The 13,354-nt window shown below is 41.2% G+C and overlaps 2 protein-coding genes across 7 annotated transcripts in view; one reads left to right on the forward strand and one right to left on the reverse strand.

Moving 5' to 3' along the window:
- DNAJC9 (DnaJ heat shock protein family (Hsp40) member C9) overlaps window positions 1–13,354 on the forward strand; it is a 30,851-nt gene that overhangs the window by 5,498 nt on the left and 11,999 nt on the right. The window contains exons 5-6 of one of the 3 annotated variants that reach the window (XR_008669138.2): window positions 7,554–7,681; window positions 7,856–7,940. The exons of 1 other annotated variant lie outside the window; for it this stretch is intronic. Coding sequence is in view for 1 of the 2 variants with exons in the window: in XM_019034552.4 (XP_018890097.1) it covers window positions 7,554–7,586 (33 nt within the window). In the remaining variant the exon portion in view is untranslated. Of the gene's footprint in view, window positions 1–7,553; window positions 7,941–13,354 lie in introns of those variants that run through there. One more of the 3 variants, XM_019034552.4, reaches the window with a different exon arrangement.
- The window catches only part of FAM149B1 (family with sequence similarity 149 member B1), a 75,993-nt gene continuing 62,989 nt past the window's right edge, over window positions 351–13,354 (reverse strand). For 3 of the 4 annotated variants that reach the window (XM_055353500.2, XM_031015177.3, XM_063709730.1), the window contains 6 exons: window positions 11,932–12,035; window positions 9,296–9,520; window positions 7,531–7,654; window positions 7,153–7,278; window positions 3,167–3,239; window positions 351–1,586 (listed from right to left, as the gene is read on the reverse strand). In XM_055353500.2, the coding sequence (XP_055209475.2) occupies window positions 1,513–1,586; window positions 3,167–3,239; window positions 7,153–7,278; window positions 7,531–7,654; window positions 9,296–9,520; window positions 11,932–12,035 (726 nt within the window). In that variant the 3' untranslated portion in view covers window positions 351–1,512. The remainder of the gene's footprint in view (window positions 1,587–3,166; window positions 3,240–7,152; window positions 7,279–7,530; window positions 7,655–9,295; window positions 9,521–11,931; window positions 12,036–13,354) is intronic. The other variant, XM_031015178.3, reaches the window with a different exon arrangement.

Consider the following 13,354-nt stretch of genomic DNA (forward strand, 5'->3'; position numbering starts at 1 on the left):
TGTATTAAATATGTCCAGTTTTTTGGTTAAAAAAAAAATTGCACTGGCTTTGAGGGAAAACACACAGGGTGAGGGAATTGGGCTAAATGACTTCTTACAGGCCCCTTTCTGACTCTTTAACTTTGAAAGGCAAGCCATATTGATCCAGTTGTTACAGTGAACTCATGGTAATGGTTTGTGAGAACAATAGAGATTTTCATTTCTATGTAGATGAGTTGGTATGAGAATATATGGAATTTTTAAGGGACTGTTTAAATCTTTGATTTGTAGACTATTAAATATACCGTATGCATAAAGTAAGCCTTTAGCTCTAAGGTAAAGACGACACATTTTCAGTTTGTGACTACAAATAGGTTAAAAATAGATTTTAATTTTATTAAAAATATAATTTAATGCAGGTTGTTTGAAGCATCTGTCTTCATATGATGGCATTAGAACACCTTGGTATAATAAAAAGTTACCGTAATTTATGATTATTTGAATTTATCCATTCTGAAAATTAATAAGATCTAAGACTGGCATGACAATCAAGATTTGTATTTAGTGAAATTTAAAATAAATGTAAGCCATAGTTAAAACTGTTGCTGCTTTCATGAATGCCCTTAGGAAAAGGTCCACAGTAAAATCAGAAAGCTGAACCTCTCCTGCTGTTTATAGGATATGTTTATGCTGAATTAATTGCCAGGGTTTCTTAAACTTTTAGGGAATTATACTTTGGTGGCTCAATAGTAGATTCTGCAAATTATTTTTAAATTGATTTCCTTTCCTTAGAGCTGCAGAAGAATATCTGGCAAGGTGCATTTAATATTTGGAAAAAAGATATGACCAGTAACCTACTTTAGGAAGAAAATAAGCATAACCTGGCATCAGGTATGCATCGTAAGGTTGAGCTGTCCTATCTGAAAAAATATGCGATATAATTTATTACAGAAGTTACTTTATACTAATGCTTAACATTTACGTTTTTAGTTACACACCCCTTCCATTTTAATCTGCTGATAGGGTAGGACATCTAAAGAGAGTTTTAGGAATGACATCTATTTGATGAGGTCAGATTTTCAACAGCAAAATGACTTAAAACTGAGTACAACTCTCCAGAAATGAACACAGGCTGAAGTATTCTGAAGCCAGTGATATTGTCACTGATGATTTGCTGCTTTTTGTGTATGTGTGAGCTCATCAAATCCTATATGATTGAACTGATCATTGTTAAGAGACAACATGAGCAGTGATTTGGGTATTATTCACTGTTGCATCTTTGGGTACAAACTTGCCTTTCCAATGGAATAGGTTAATTTCTGCTGAAAGAGAGAGTAACTGGAGATAGAAACAACACTCATGTCATTTTTGGCCGCTATGGTGTTTTGTTCTTCGGTCACTTGTGCCAAAATCACTCTTCATGAAGATGATTTCTAGTCGATCTTCTATACAAGCTCTGCATCACTTGATGACTGAATACTGCTTCATGAAGTCTCGTGTTTCCTGCAGCCTGATAGATTCTTCTCGTTTGCCTTATGGTCCCTGCCTGGTTCGAGAGACTGGTCTGCCTCTGCTTTGAGATTTTGTAGACCCATGTAACTGAGGACCTGTCGGATGACATAGAGTAACATTAGTAGACAGTCTAGGTTTGATAATCACTCTCAAGTTTATAGCTAAGGGCTTTTTTGCTCCAATTATGAATTGGACTTTCTTAAGGTACGAAAGCAGTAAACTAGTTTTGTAGAAGAGCCCACTAATTAAAAAGAAGCAAGATGTCTGATTTACTCACTTCCACTTCAGTGTTACATAAGTTATACCTGAGGGTTTTTTTTTTTGTTTGTTTTTTGGAGGTGGAGTCTCACTCTGTCCCCCCAGGCTGGAGGTGCAGTGGCATGATCTCGGCTCACTGCAAGCTCCGCCTCCCGGGTTCACCTCATTCTCCTGCCTCAGTCCCCCGAGTAGCTGGGACTAGAGGCATCTGCCACCACACCCGGCTAATTTTTTGCATTTTTAGTAGAGACGGGGTTTCACCATGTTAGCCAGGATGGTCTCAATCTGCTGACCTCGTGATCCGCCCGCCCTGGCCTCCGAAAGTGCTGGGATTTACAGGCATGAGCCACTGCGCCCAGCCAGTTATACCTGACTTTCAATGTGGCTGAAATTGTAGCTCAAATGCAGATCTGAAAGCAGAATCTGACAAAAGCATTCAAAGACTACCAGACAATGCTACGGGGAACTGAGCTGAGAAATCACTTGGACTACAAAGATGGTTTGAGGCAGACTAGTTTTTTACCATAGTTGCTGATTATTTTGATCATTAACAGGAAACATCTCAGCTGTCCATTACTTCTAAATTTACCTTCAGCATAATAAGAATGACCCTGATCGTGGTGAGAAGACTGTCACAGGAAGAATTAAGAATTAAGACATCCTGCAGCCTGGGCAACATAGCAAGACCCTGTCTCTACAAAAAATAAATTAGCTGGGCATGGTGGCACTGCTTGTAGCCCTAGCTATGTGGGAGGCTTAGGTGGGAGGATCCCTTGAGCCCCGGAGTTCGAGGCTACAGTGAGCCATGATCATGCCACTGCATTCTGGCCTGATCAGCAGAGTGAGACTGTCTCAAAAAAGACATCCCTCAATTTTCTCCCATCACTTCTTTGTTAGTACATCTACAGAGTATAATTTAAAGATAAAAAGAGTTAATGCGATAGAATCAGACTCAGCATATCCTGATGGTTTAGAATTTCTTTTCTTACCTTGGCCTAACAGATTAACTGATCAAAGCAGTTTAATCCATAGGAATATGGATTTTGCCTGCATAATAAAATCCATGCTATGTTCTTAAAGAATATTTTGAACATTACAACAAGGACTAATTTGGGTTGAACTTTTTAGATTTAAAAAAAAAAAAAAAAAGGCAGTTTACCAAAGTAGTGAGAAGTTAATTTACATGGTATGAAGAAAACAGGAATCTGAAACTTTTTGGCTCTGAGCAATAGAACTCTCCTAGCTTTTTATTATACCCCATGTTCCAAAATGAATTTTAGGTGATTTACAAAGATGTGGGAAAACAATAAATCCAAGAAAATCTGAAAGAAGGGGAAATAGGTGTAGGAAAAAAGACAAAGGCTGGGTCTTAACACAACCACACAGTAGTAAATAAGGGCCATGGCCCCACCTTTACCTGCAGATCCCCTGCCAGGTCGGGCCTGATGAGGATACTCAACTGCACATGAGCGACGATACTGTGTATCCACCTACAAGAGAAAAGAGGAGACACTTCTTATGATGCATCTTCTCAGAAAGGATAATATTTTAGCAGGTTCACAGGAAAACCTTGAAATCAACAGTGGTAAAAGGCATAGACTACCAACTTGAGGGAAGAGTCAGCTGAGTGCACTGGGTTGAATTTCAAGTAGAAAATCCCAAGCCAGATGCCCACAAAGCCATTTATTGTAAAAATTGCAGATTCTTCAATGTTATTACTATGCCATTAAGAAAATCAGGAGTTATAAATAATCCGTATGGTTTAATATTTCAGTTAGTTCTAAGGGGGTTCGTCTCATTTCTTTTTGTTGGCTGCTGCATATATTTTAAATGAATGCTTTCATTTAAAACAACCAGCCTTTTCAGCAACATTGAAATACTTATGACTTTACCACCATATTGAAATTTAACTTTACATTTACTTTTTAGCATTATGAAATGCAAATATTTCACAGTTACCTCAAGGAATTAAAAAATGTAGAGATACGACTAAAATATTAAAATGCAAATATCAAATAAAGCTATATATGACATCCTGCTGGGGCTTCTGGAATAAAAACATCCCCCAGTAGTTCCCTTGAGAGAGCACTGAAATCAAGAGATTTCAGGAAGCTTTTTCTGGTGAAGCCCCTATATTTTAGAGATCAGGGGTCAGCAAACTTATTTTTTGCAAAGCGCCAGATAGTTATTATATTAGGCTTTGTGGACCATAGGGTGGTTGTTGCAACTACTCAGCTTCGCTGTTATGGTATGAAGGCAGCCATAGATAGCACATAAATGAGCTTGGTGGCACTGCTCCAATAAAAGTTTATTTACAAAACAAGGCGGTAGGCCAAATGAGTAGCCCAGGAACTGTAGTTTACTGGCCCCTATTCTAGATGAAAACAGCAAGGAGCAAAGTGCTAGTCTGTAGTGCCAGGCCCAGGACAGCTAGCATTCTTTTTTTTGTGGGGGGACAGAGTCTTCTCGCTCTGTCGCTCAGGTTGGAGTGCAATGGCACGATCTCGGCTCACTGCAACCTCCGCCTCCTGGGCTCAAGCAATTCTCCTGCCTTAGCCTCCCGAGTAGCTGGGATTACAGGCATGCACCACCATGCCTGGCTAATTTTCTTGTATTTTTAATAGAAACGGGTTTCACCATGTTAGCCAGGCTGGTCTCAAACTCCTGACTTCAGGTGATCTGCCCACCTCAGCCTCCCAAAATGCTGGGATCACAGGTGTGAGCCACTGCAGCCGGCTCACAGCTAGCATTCCTAATAAACTAAACAACTAGCTATCTCCCTTTTTATGACAGCAAATGGGGAGAGAAATGGTAAGTAATTTTTACTTTTTTTTAAATAAACTTAAAGAGAAGACTGAAACATTTTCATCTGTTCAGTTTTATTCCTAAGGCAACCAAAAATTAAATGTTTTTAGCCAGGTGCAGAGGTGCACACCTGTAATCCCAGCTACTTGGGAGGCTGCGGTGGGAGGATCACTTGAGCCCAGGAGTTTGAGGCTGCAGTGTGCTGATTGCACCACTACACTCCAGCCTGGGTGATGTAGCAAGATACTTGTCTCTTAAAAAAAATGAAATGTTTGGCTGAGGCTCACGCCTGTAATCCCAGCACTTTGGGAGGCCAAGGTAGGTGGATCACTTGGGGTCAGAAGTTCAAGACCAGCCTGGGCAACTTGGAGAAACACTGTCTTTACTAAAAGAATACAAAAATTAGCTGGGCATGGTGGCAGGTGCCTGTAGTCCCAGCTACTCAGGAGGCTGAGGCAGGAGAATCGATTGAACCCAGGAGGAGGTGGAGGCTGCAGTGAGCTGAGATTGCACCACAGCACTCTAGCCTGGGCGACAGAGTAAGACTCCGTCTCAAAAAAAAAAAAAAGTTTCAGAGAATCTAGCTGTGTAATATAACCATCAAGTACTACTTAATAAATGTCCTGTGTCAGATTATAAGAAGGCAAATTCAGTAGAAGTTCTCAAACTTTCTGGGGTTCACACTGAACCCCAAGAATCAGAAATGCTCATGTTTCCTTTTCTTGTTTTTGGTGAGTTTCTCCCTAAGTCAGCCTCGTGGGGTCTACTAGAATGAACAGTGTTCCCTCAAAATTTATGTCCACCTGGAACTTGTGAATGTGACCAAGTTTGGAAATAGGGTCTTTGCAGATAAATCAAGTTAAGGTAAAGTCGCACTAGATTAGGGTGGCCCCTAAATTCAGCGACTGGTATCTTATAAGAAGAGGGAACCCTGGACACAGACACACAGGGAGGAAAGCCATGTAAAGACAGAGGCAGGCTGGGCATGTGGCTTATGCCTGTAGTCCCAGCACTTTGGGAGGCTGAGGTGGGAGGATCACTTGAACCTCGGAGTTTGAGACCAGTCTGGCCAACATAGTGACACCCTATCTCTACAAAATAAAAAAATTAGCAGGGCATGGTGGCATGCGCCTGTAGTCCCAGCTACTCAGGAGGCTGAGGTGAGATGATCACTTAAGCCCAGGAGGTTGAGGCTGCAGTGAGCTGTGCTCTGCACTCCAGCCTGGGCAACAGAGTGAGACCCTGTCTTAAAAGAAAAGAAAAAAAAGGCCAGGTGCAGTGGCTCACACCTATAATCACAGCACTTTGGGAGGCTGAGGTGGGCAGATAATGAGGTCAGGAGTTTGAGACCAGCCTGGCCAAGATGGCAAAACCCCATCTCTAGTAAAATTACAAAAATTAGCTGGGCGTGGTGGCAGGCACCTGTAGTCCCAGCTATTCGGGAGGCTGAGGCAGGAGAATCACATGAACCCAGTAGGCAGAGGTTGCAGTGAGCTGAGATTGCGCCATTATACTCCACCCTAGGTGACAGAGCGAGACTCCGTCTCAAAAAAAAAAAAAAAAAGGCAGAAATTGGGAGTGATGCAGCTGCAAGCCAAGGAACACCAGGGATCACAGGTGGCCACCAGAATCCAGGAAGAGACAAAAAGATTCTTCCCTAGACCTTGCAAAGGGAGCATAGCTCTGTTGACACCTTGATTTTGAACTTCTCGCCTCTGGAACTGTGAGGAAAAAATTTCTGCTGTTCTAAGGCACCCAGTTGTTGGTCATTTCTTAAGCCCTAGGAAACTAATACAGAGGTCTGATATTGATTATCCTTACCACTCTTCTCATAGAAGAAAAACTTTGCAGTGCTTTAGCCTGCTGTGGTTCAAGGGTCATGAGTTGGGACAAGTGTGCTGCAAACACTACCATCCTGAAAACTGTCAGGATGTGGGGTCCCTGGTTACTTCCCCAGGCTCTCCAAGTGCTCTTGCCACAAAGCAGATTATGTGGGGTCGAGCTCCCAGCCTACAAATGGGGAAGGTCAGTGCATGACCCCATTGCTGATCAGGTTTTTTCTATTACTTAAAAGGGCTAGTAAATGCCTACTAAATGGTAGGCAGTGTCAGCATTTAAAACACCAGTAGAAAGAAAATGTCCTAAGCTGGGTACAGTGGTGTGCACCTATAGTCCCAGCTACTCGGGAGGCTAAGGCAGGATTGCTTGAGCCCAGGAGTTCCAAGTCTAGTCTGGGCAACATGGCAAGAGCCTGCTTCTGAAAAAAATTTTTTATTAATTCCAGAAGAACAGGATTACACAATAAAGTTATGCTTATCTGATGTGTACTGGGATTTAATATTCTTGCTTGTGGTCAGACATATCTTAAGTGTTAAATTGCTTAGAATTTGTGATTTCTGTATAAGGCATTAAAGAATAGGCATCAGGGACTAGTTAGAATTTGAACAAAATGTATTTATAACACTTTTTATTGTTGGAAACTCAACTTTTATTCTGAGTTAAGCCTCTAGATAAAATCTTAAGTCTGCCAAACTAGTATTCCCCCCACCTTTTCTTTCCCCAGCTATCAAGACCATTCTAGGAAGTATGTCACTCTACCAAAAATGATTGAGTTGTGTTGGGCCTGGGGAAAAAGTCGGGCAAAAGGAGCCTTTCTTGTGGCTGCTGATAGTTAGGTTCATCCACCACCGCACTTTGAGCTCGACTAGAGTCACCATGGGGTTTCTGCAGAGGAGACAAAAGTTACAGAAACAGTGAAAACTATCTGTAATGTGGTATGTAGTTAAAACCCTATCGACCATGGCAGATATGGTAAATGCAGGCCAAACAGCTCCAATTCCATGTCATAAATTAGCACTGTGTTTGTACTTTTGACAAAACACAGTATAAATCAAGATCAGGGCACAGATCCTGCAGAATTACTGCCCATTAGGTTGTATGGTAAGTACATGGAGAGGCAATATGAAAGAAACATACCATCTGTCTTTGTGGCCCCACAGTGCTCACATGTTCCACTTCAGCTGTGCCAATAGGTGGTAGCAGATTATTTCGACTCAGGGGCATCGGTGAGGGAGAGGAGAGTGAGTCGGCTACCACTGGGCTGCAGATCCCACCAACAAACACCAAGGTATGAAAGCATGAAGTTATAACAATACCAGCAAATTGATTAGAAATCAGATAAATGAAGCAGATGAGTTTAATGTGCACAGAAAGCTTTAGGCTACCTGTGTTTTTAAGTAGAGATCTCAGGATTTTTGGAAAATTAGTTTTTAAAATAGTGTTTTCTGATTTTGTTTTGAAGCTCTATACTCTGGGTACACAACAGAAGCTGGCCTTTTCTCTCCCACAGAACTGGAATAAAACATTTGTCCCTATCTGGTATTGCACTTCTCTGCTGATTTGGATTTGTAAATTCCCAGCTGATGATGGAATTCTTGACAGTTTTGGACCTTCTGGTTATCGTTTTCCCTAATAACTATAGTTCTCGGGCAAAGTTCCTAAACCTTCATTCCCTTCAGTAGGATCTGGAGCAGTTTGCAGTATTCCTCATCCTTAAGACAGTAATTGAAACTGAATGATACTTTCATGTCCCAGAAGTAACAAAGCAACTTACTTTTCAACTTTGAAAAAAAGTACTGTCAGAAGGAATGAGAGATTAATTATACATCAAGACTACTCATCCCCAAATGAATGCATTTATAGCTCTGTTGGTATAGATATAGCTACATCCACATGATAATGCTTAACTTGGAAGCTGCATTGAAAACACTGCTGTGGCCTTATTACCTTTGAGGATATTTTTAGAAATTAATCATCCTAAGACATTTTGTGAATCAACAGCTAAAAGAATTCTATGTTTAAAATTGGCTCCTAGGTATTTTTGCATGAGGCTCAGAGTGTGTAGTGAATGAAGGGTGGGAAAGGCGATTATTTTTAGTGTCACTTCCTAGGAAGTGCTAAGGGATATTTTTCCTGGTATGTAAGCAACTACTTATCTGAGGTTTATGAAGTTTTCATTGTCAATGGAATAAGCAGATCCCAATGGTACAGAAAAACCTTAAAGGGGAATTAACTATTATTTTGGAGTGAATTTCACTGAATATGTTCCCACCATGGAAAATGTTTGATTAAATAAATAGGTTCTTTATTCCTTTTGTAACCCCAATATAGTATTCTAGCCAACATTTTATTTTTACAAATAGACAGAACTCTAGCTAGATCAACAGAAAGATTCAATATCTATTTCATTAAAATTTAACCCCTGCTGGGTGCGGTGGTTCACACCTGTAATCTCAGCACTTTAGGAGACTGAGGCAGGCAGATTGCTTGAGCTCAGGAATTTGAAACCAGCCTGGGCAACATGACAAGACCCCTGTCTCTACTAAAAACACAAAAAGTTAACCTGGCATGGTGGCACCACCCGCCTGTGGTCCCGGCTACTTGGGAGGCTGGGGTGGGAGAATCACTTGACCCAGAAGTTGAGGCTGCAGTGAGCCATGATCATCCACTGCACTCCAGCCTGGGCGACAGGAGTGAGACTGTATCTAAAAAAATAAAATAAAATAAAATTTAACCCCATTAAAAAATTTTGTGTTGGACCTAAACCCATGGGCAATCTGTCATAAGACTACTTAATGATTAGTTTCTAGGCATAGATTTCAGTCTTATATTTAAATTAACTCTGTATGTAAAATGTGTTAGTTTTACCACGGTTTCCAGAAGTTCTGCTTTTGAAACCTACACTCGGGCTCCTCTGAGGATTTCTTCCACAGGTCTTGGTGTTTCAGCACATGAATGGCTCGTGCTGATCGGATGAAGAGTTCGTGGTGGTGGATTGCGTCTCCTGGTGGACTGCACTGTGTATGACAGAGATGATGTACTAAACTCCACAGCTCGATTTGGCCAATTTCGAGTTGAAAGGATGGTACTGGACCCAGGCCTCATAAGTAGCTTCTCATCAAGATCTCTAGTAGCCAAATCAGAAACTCACAATGAAGTAAAGATCAGTATGTCAAGGAAGACAAGACTCACGGGGTAAAAAGCCTTAGACTAGAAACTACATTTAGGGGGAAATAAAGCAAAAATAAAAACCTTTCAATAAGTAACACTAGTTTCCAGATGGTACTCTAGCTCAGGCATGAGAATCTGTTCTTAAAAGTGGGACATTATTTCAATCATAAACATAATTTACTAGAATGGACATTTGGCAAAGCAAGTCCATTATCCACCTGCCATCACAGTCACTTTTTTAGTCACCAGTGAAGGCAAGCCTGAAGGACACCTACTCCAAAGTGCTTCCCAAAAATTTGCCACAGGGGCTGATTCCTACTCTGTTTGAGGCATTCTTTTGTGCTGAAAGATTGTCACCAGAAAGACAACTGAAAGACAAATATTGCTGCTTGGGAGCAGTTGTGGCACCAGTGTGGCTCCCACTGTAGCAATTAAAGTGCTGAGCAAGTTGGAGCTGGCAGGGATTTGGGTTTGGGTTCCTTGGAAAGCTGGGAGTGGGCAAAGGGTCTTGTGCTGCCCAGAGCCAGAGCTGTTGGGACCACAGTAGCCCCATTTGCATAAATAACTGAAATACAACCCTTTTCTGTAAGTCGTCCAATAAATAAAATACCACACCTAAACAGTTCAGTAGATTAAATACTGCCCTACAGATTCAGGTGTGTATTTTTTTTTTTTTTTTAAAGCAAGTGAGAGGACATTTGACTATTTTAAGACATCTAAGAGTGTCCGCACAATTAAATGGAAGAGAAGTGAAAGAATAACGCAGCTAAGCTCTGCCATTTGCTCCTATAGCTTTCAGCAAGTTCCTCAACCTTTCAGGCCACTTTGGTGTCCTCTAGTGCAAAACATGGCACCGTGCTTGGAGGACTTTGAAGGGATGCTGCCCATCAAGGAACAGGGCTAAACCTGGAGACTGTTCTGGTCTTCTGCCTCTCTAGCAATTCACTTATGCCTTTTTTTTTTTTTTTAACACACCCTAACTGCTTTCTACTTACAAAATGTTTAGGCTTTAGCTGCTCTATGTTCACCTTTATTTTGTTCTATGAACTTCTGGATTTGATTGTCTTCTCTAGCCAGGTGACTTTTAGATCGGTCTCCAGATCCGACCTCTTCCACATTTCCAGTGAGATGGCCCCTCACTGTAAACACACCCCAGAAGAAACCCATCTTTTCCGCCAACAGAGGCTTCCCTCAAGCTTGAACTCGAGATAACTTTGATTCCTCTGTTTCTATAGACTTTCACTTACTTGACATTATCTCCCAAAATAGCTCATTCGTTTCTCACCCTGTGTGGCCGCTTGAGTGCAGACCCTTAGTAGCTCATGCGTGGACTCCTGCATTGACCCCTTACCTTCAGTTCCTTCCACTCCATCCATTTACACTATGGTGAAATAGATCTTTGAGATTCCTGATTTAAATATATGTGCTCCCAAACCAAAATTCATACATTGCTGGAAGGAGTGTAAAAATGGTACAACTCCTTTGGGAAATCGTATGGCAGTTTCCTATGAAACTAAACATATACCTGTGCTATGACCCTTTCATTTCTAGGTATCAACTCAAGAGAAATGAGACTGTGAAACCACAAAAAAGACCTATACAAGAATATTTAGAGTAACTTTATTATGTGTAATACCTCTAACCTGGAAATGACCCGTGTTGATTAACAGGAGAGCAGATGGATAAATTGTGTGTATTATAATAGAATACTCCTCAGCAAGGGAGGAGGTCATACACAACAACGTGGATGAATCCCAAAAACATGACACTCAAAACGCTCCACAATCTGGTCCTAACATTCATTAGTTCCATAGTCACTTCTTTCCCGCTAGTCACACCATGGTCTATTTTAATTCTAGAAGATTGTCAATTATCTTTGATCAGAAGCATTAAAGTTCTGACCTATTTTCCGTTCTTCTATGTCAAAAGTGATCTGCTATCTTTCCTAAATATTTTGTATTTTCTTATCTCCAAACCTTTCCCCATATCATTCCTCCTACCTAGAATGCCCTTGCTGCTCTCCTTTGCTTATCCAAAGCCCCATCTTTCAAGGACAAGTTCAAAACCTACACTTACCCACCAGAATGCTTTGGGGCTGTCAGCACTCATTCTGGACAGCACGCACATGGCACTTAGTTACAAAAATGCCACATATGGTTAGGTCTTTTTTTACCCACGTATGTCTTCTCTTTCCAGTTACATTATCAGCCCCCTGATGGTGGAGACCATGTCCCTTGGATGTTTTACTCCCCAGGAGTTTTTGTGGTTGCTTGGTTGGCACTCAATACATGCATACTGATAAACTGATTTTGCTTTCCCTCTATTTCCCTTTTACACTGTATAGTCTGAAAATGTTGAACTTCTTACAGGAGCTTGTCCATTAAGGAGAGATTTCTTGGCTGTAGAGGCATTCCATGAACCAAGAGATCATTCACATTTGGCTGATGTCTGCTTGCTTGACAGAGACTCATCTACGTGTTGAAAGAAGACAGTACTCATGATCGGTTGGAGAAGATACCTGTTTGGTTTTCCAACTTTGCCAAAAGTTAATATTTCCAATTTGGTTATTTATACTTTTTCCCCATGCTTTAATTTTTATAACATCTTGGGGCCCGTAGCTGGGGCCCGAAGTCAACTGTCCATGTGATAGGGTCCCTCCTTTCCTCTCCATTCCTAAATGACAGCAGGTAGGGGAAGCCTGATCAATCTGGATGAAAACAATTAACAGCCCTCTTACGGGGAGTGAGGACCTTTATTATTATTGTTTACATTAAAATAGAAGAGAAAACTCACAGACAAAATATGGAACAATAATAGAAAATAATAAGGGGAAACTCTAACTTAATCTCTTTCATCATCACACAATCCTGCACTCTGTACAAACTAATCCTTCTCTTTCACTACCTGTGGAGCAGGTCAGCCCTCAATGATAACCTAAATCCTGAAGACTCTGTACTAGGAGGTAAGCTTACCTGTTCTAATTTTAGCAGGATGTAATGTTTCTTGGACTGGCATTGCCCCCCTAGAGCCCTGCTTGTTTTCTCAGGTCATCAGCTCATTGCCTTTTCTGGCAGTCTCCGCTGCCACAGAATGTATTTTCCTTCCTCTTTCTCTTCAGAATGTTTGAATTAACTCTTCTCCTTTCTTAGGTCATCAGCGACCAGAACGTCTAACTATTCAGGGCTTAGGTCACTAAACCACAGCCACACCAGTTCAACATGCAGCAGTGCTTTACTACCACAAAAGGAACATTAATTTACCTGGTTCATCCCTGGTGTGGTGACTTACGAGCCTTCATAATTTTCTCTTCTTTTTTCTGAGACGGAGTCTTGCTCTGTCACCCAGGTTGGAGTGCAGTGGCGTAATCATCTCGGCCCACTGCTACCTCTGCCTCCCAGGTTCAAGTGATTCTCCTGCCTCAGCCTCCAGAGTAGCTGGCACTACAGGTGCCTGCCACCATGCCCAGCTAGTTTTTGTATTTTTAGTATAGATGAGGTTTCACCAAATTGGCCAGGCTGGTCTTGAACTCCTGGCCTCAAATGACCCACCCACCTTGGCCTAATTTTCTTTTTAAATACCTGTTTTGTAAATCCAGCTGTATAACATCTGGCCAATAAGCCAACACCTTTCTCTCTGTTTTTTTTTTTTTTTTTTCCACCTTAAAAGTAACACCAGGAAACTATTGTGTAGGAACTGAGACTACATAAATCATTACACAGGGATAAGACCAATCTCATCTGCCTCCTGCAAGAAATACCATCTTTGTGCTTGTTCAGACTCACTTGAAATA

Source organism: Gorilla gorilla, chromosome 8 (genome assembly GCF_029281585.2).
Source record: "Gorilla gorilla gorilla isolate KB3781 chromosome 8, NHGRI_mGorGor1-v2.1_pri, whole genome shotgun sequence".
Classification (NCBI taxonomy): domain Eukaryota; kingdom Metazoa; phylum Chordata; class Mammalia; order Primates; family Hominidae; genus Gorilla; species Gorilla gorilla.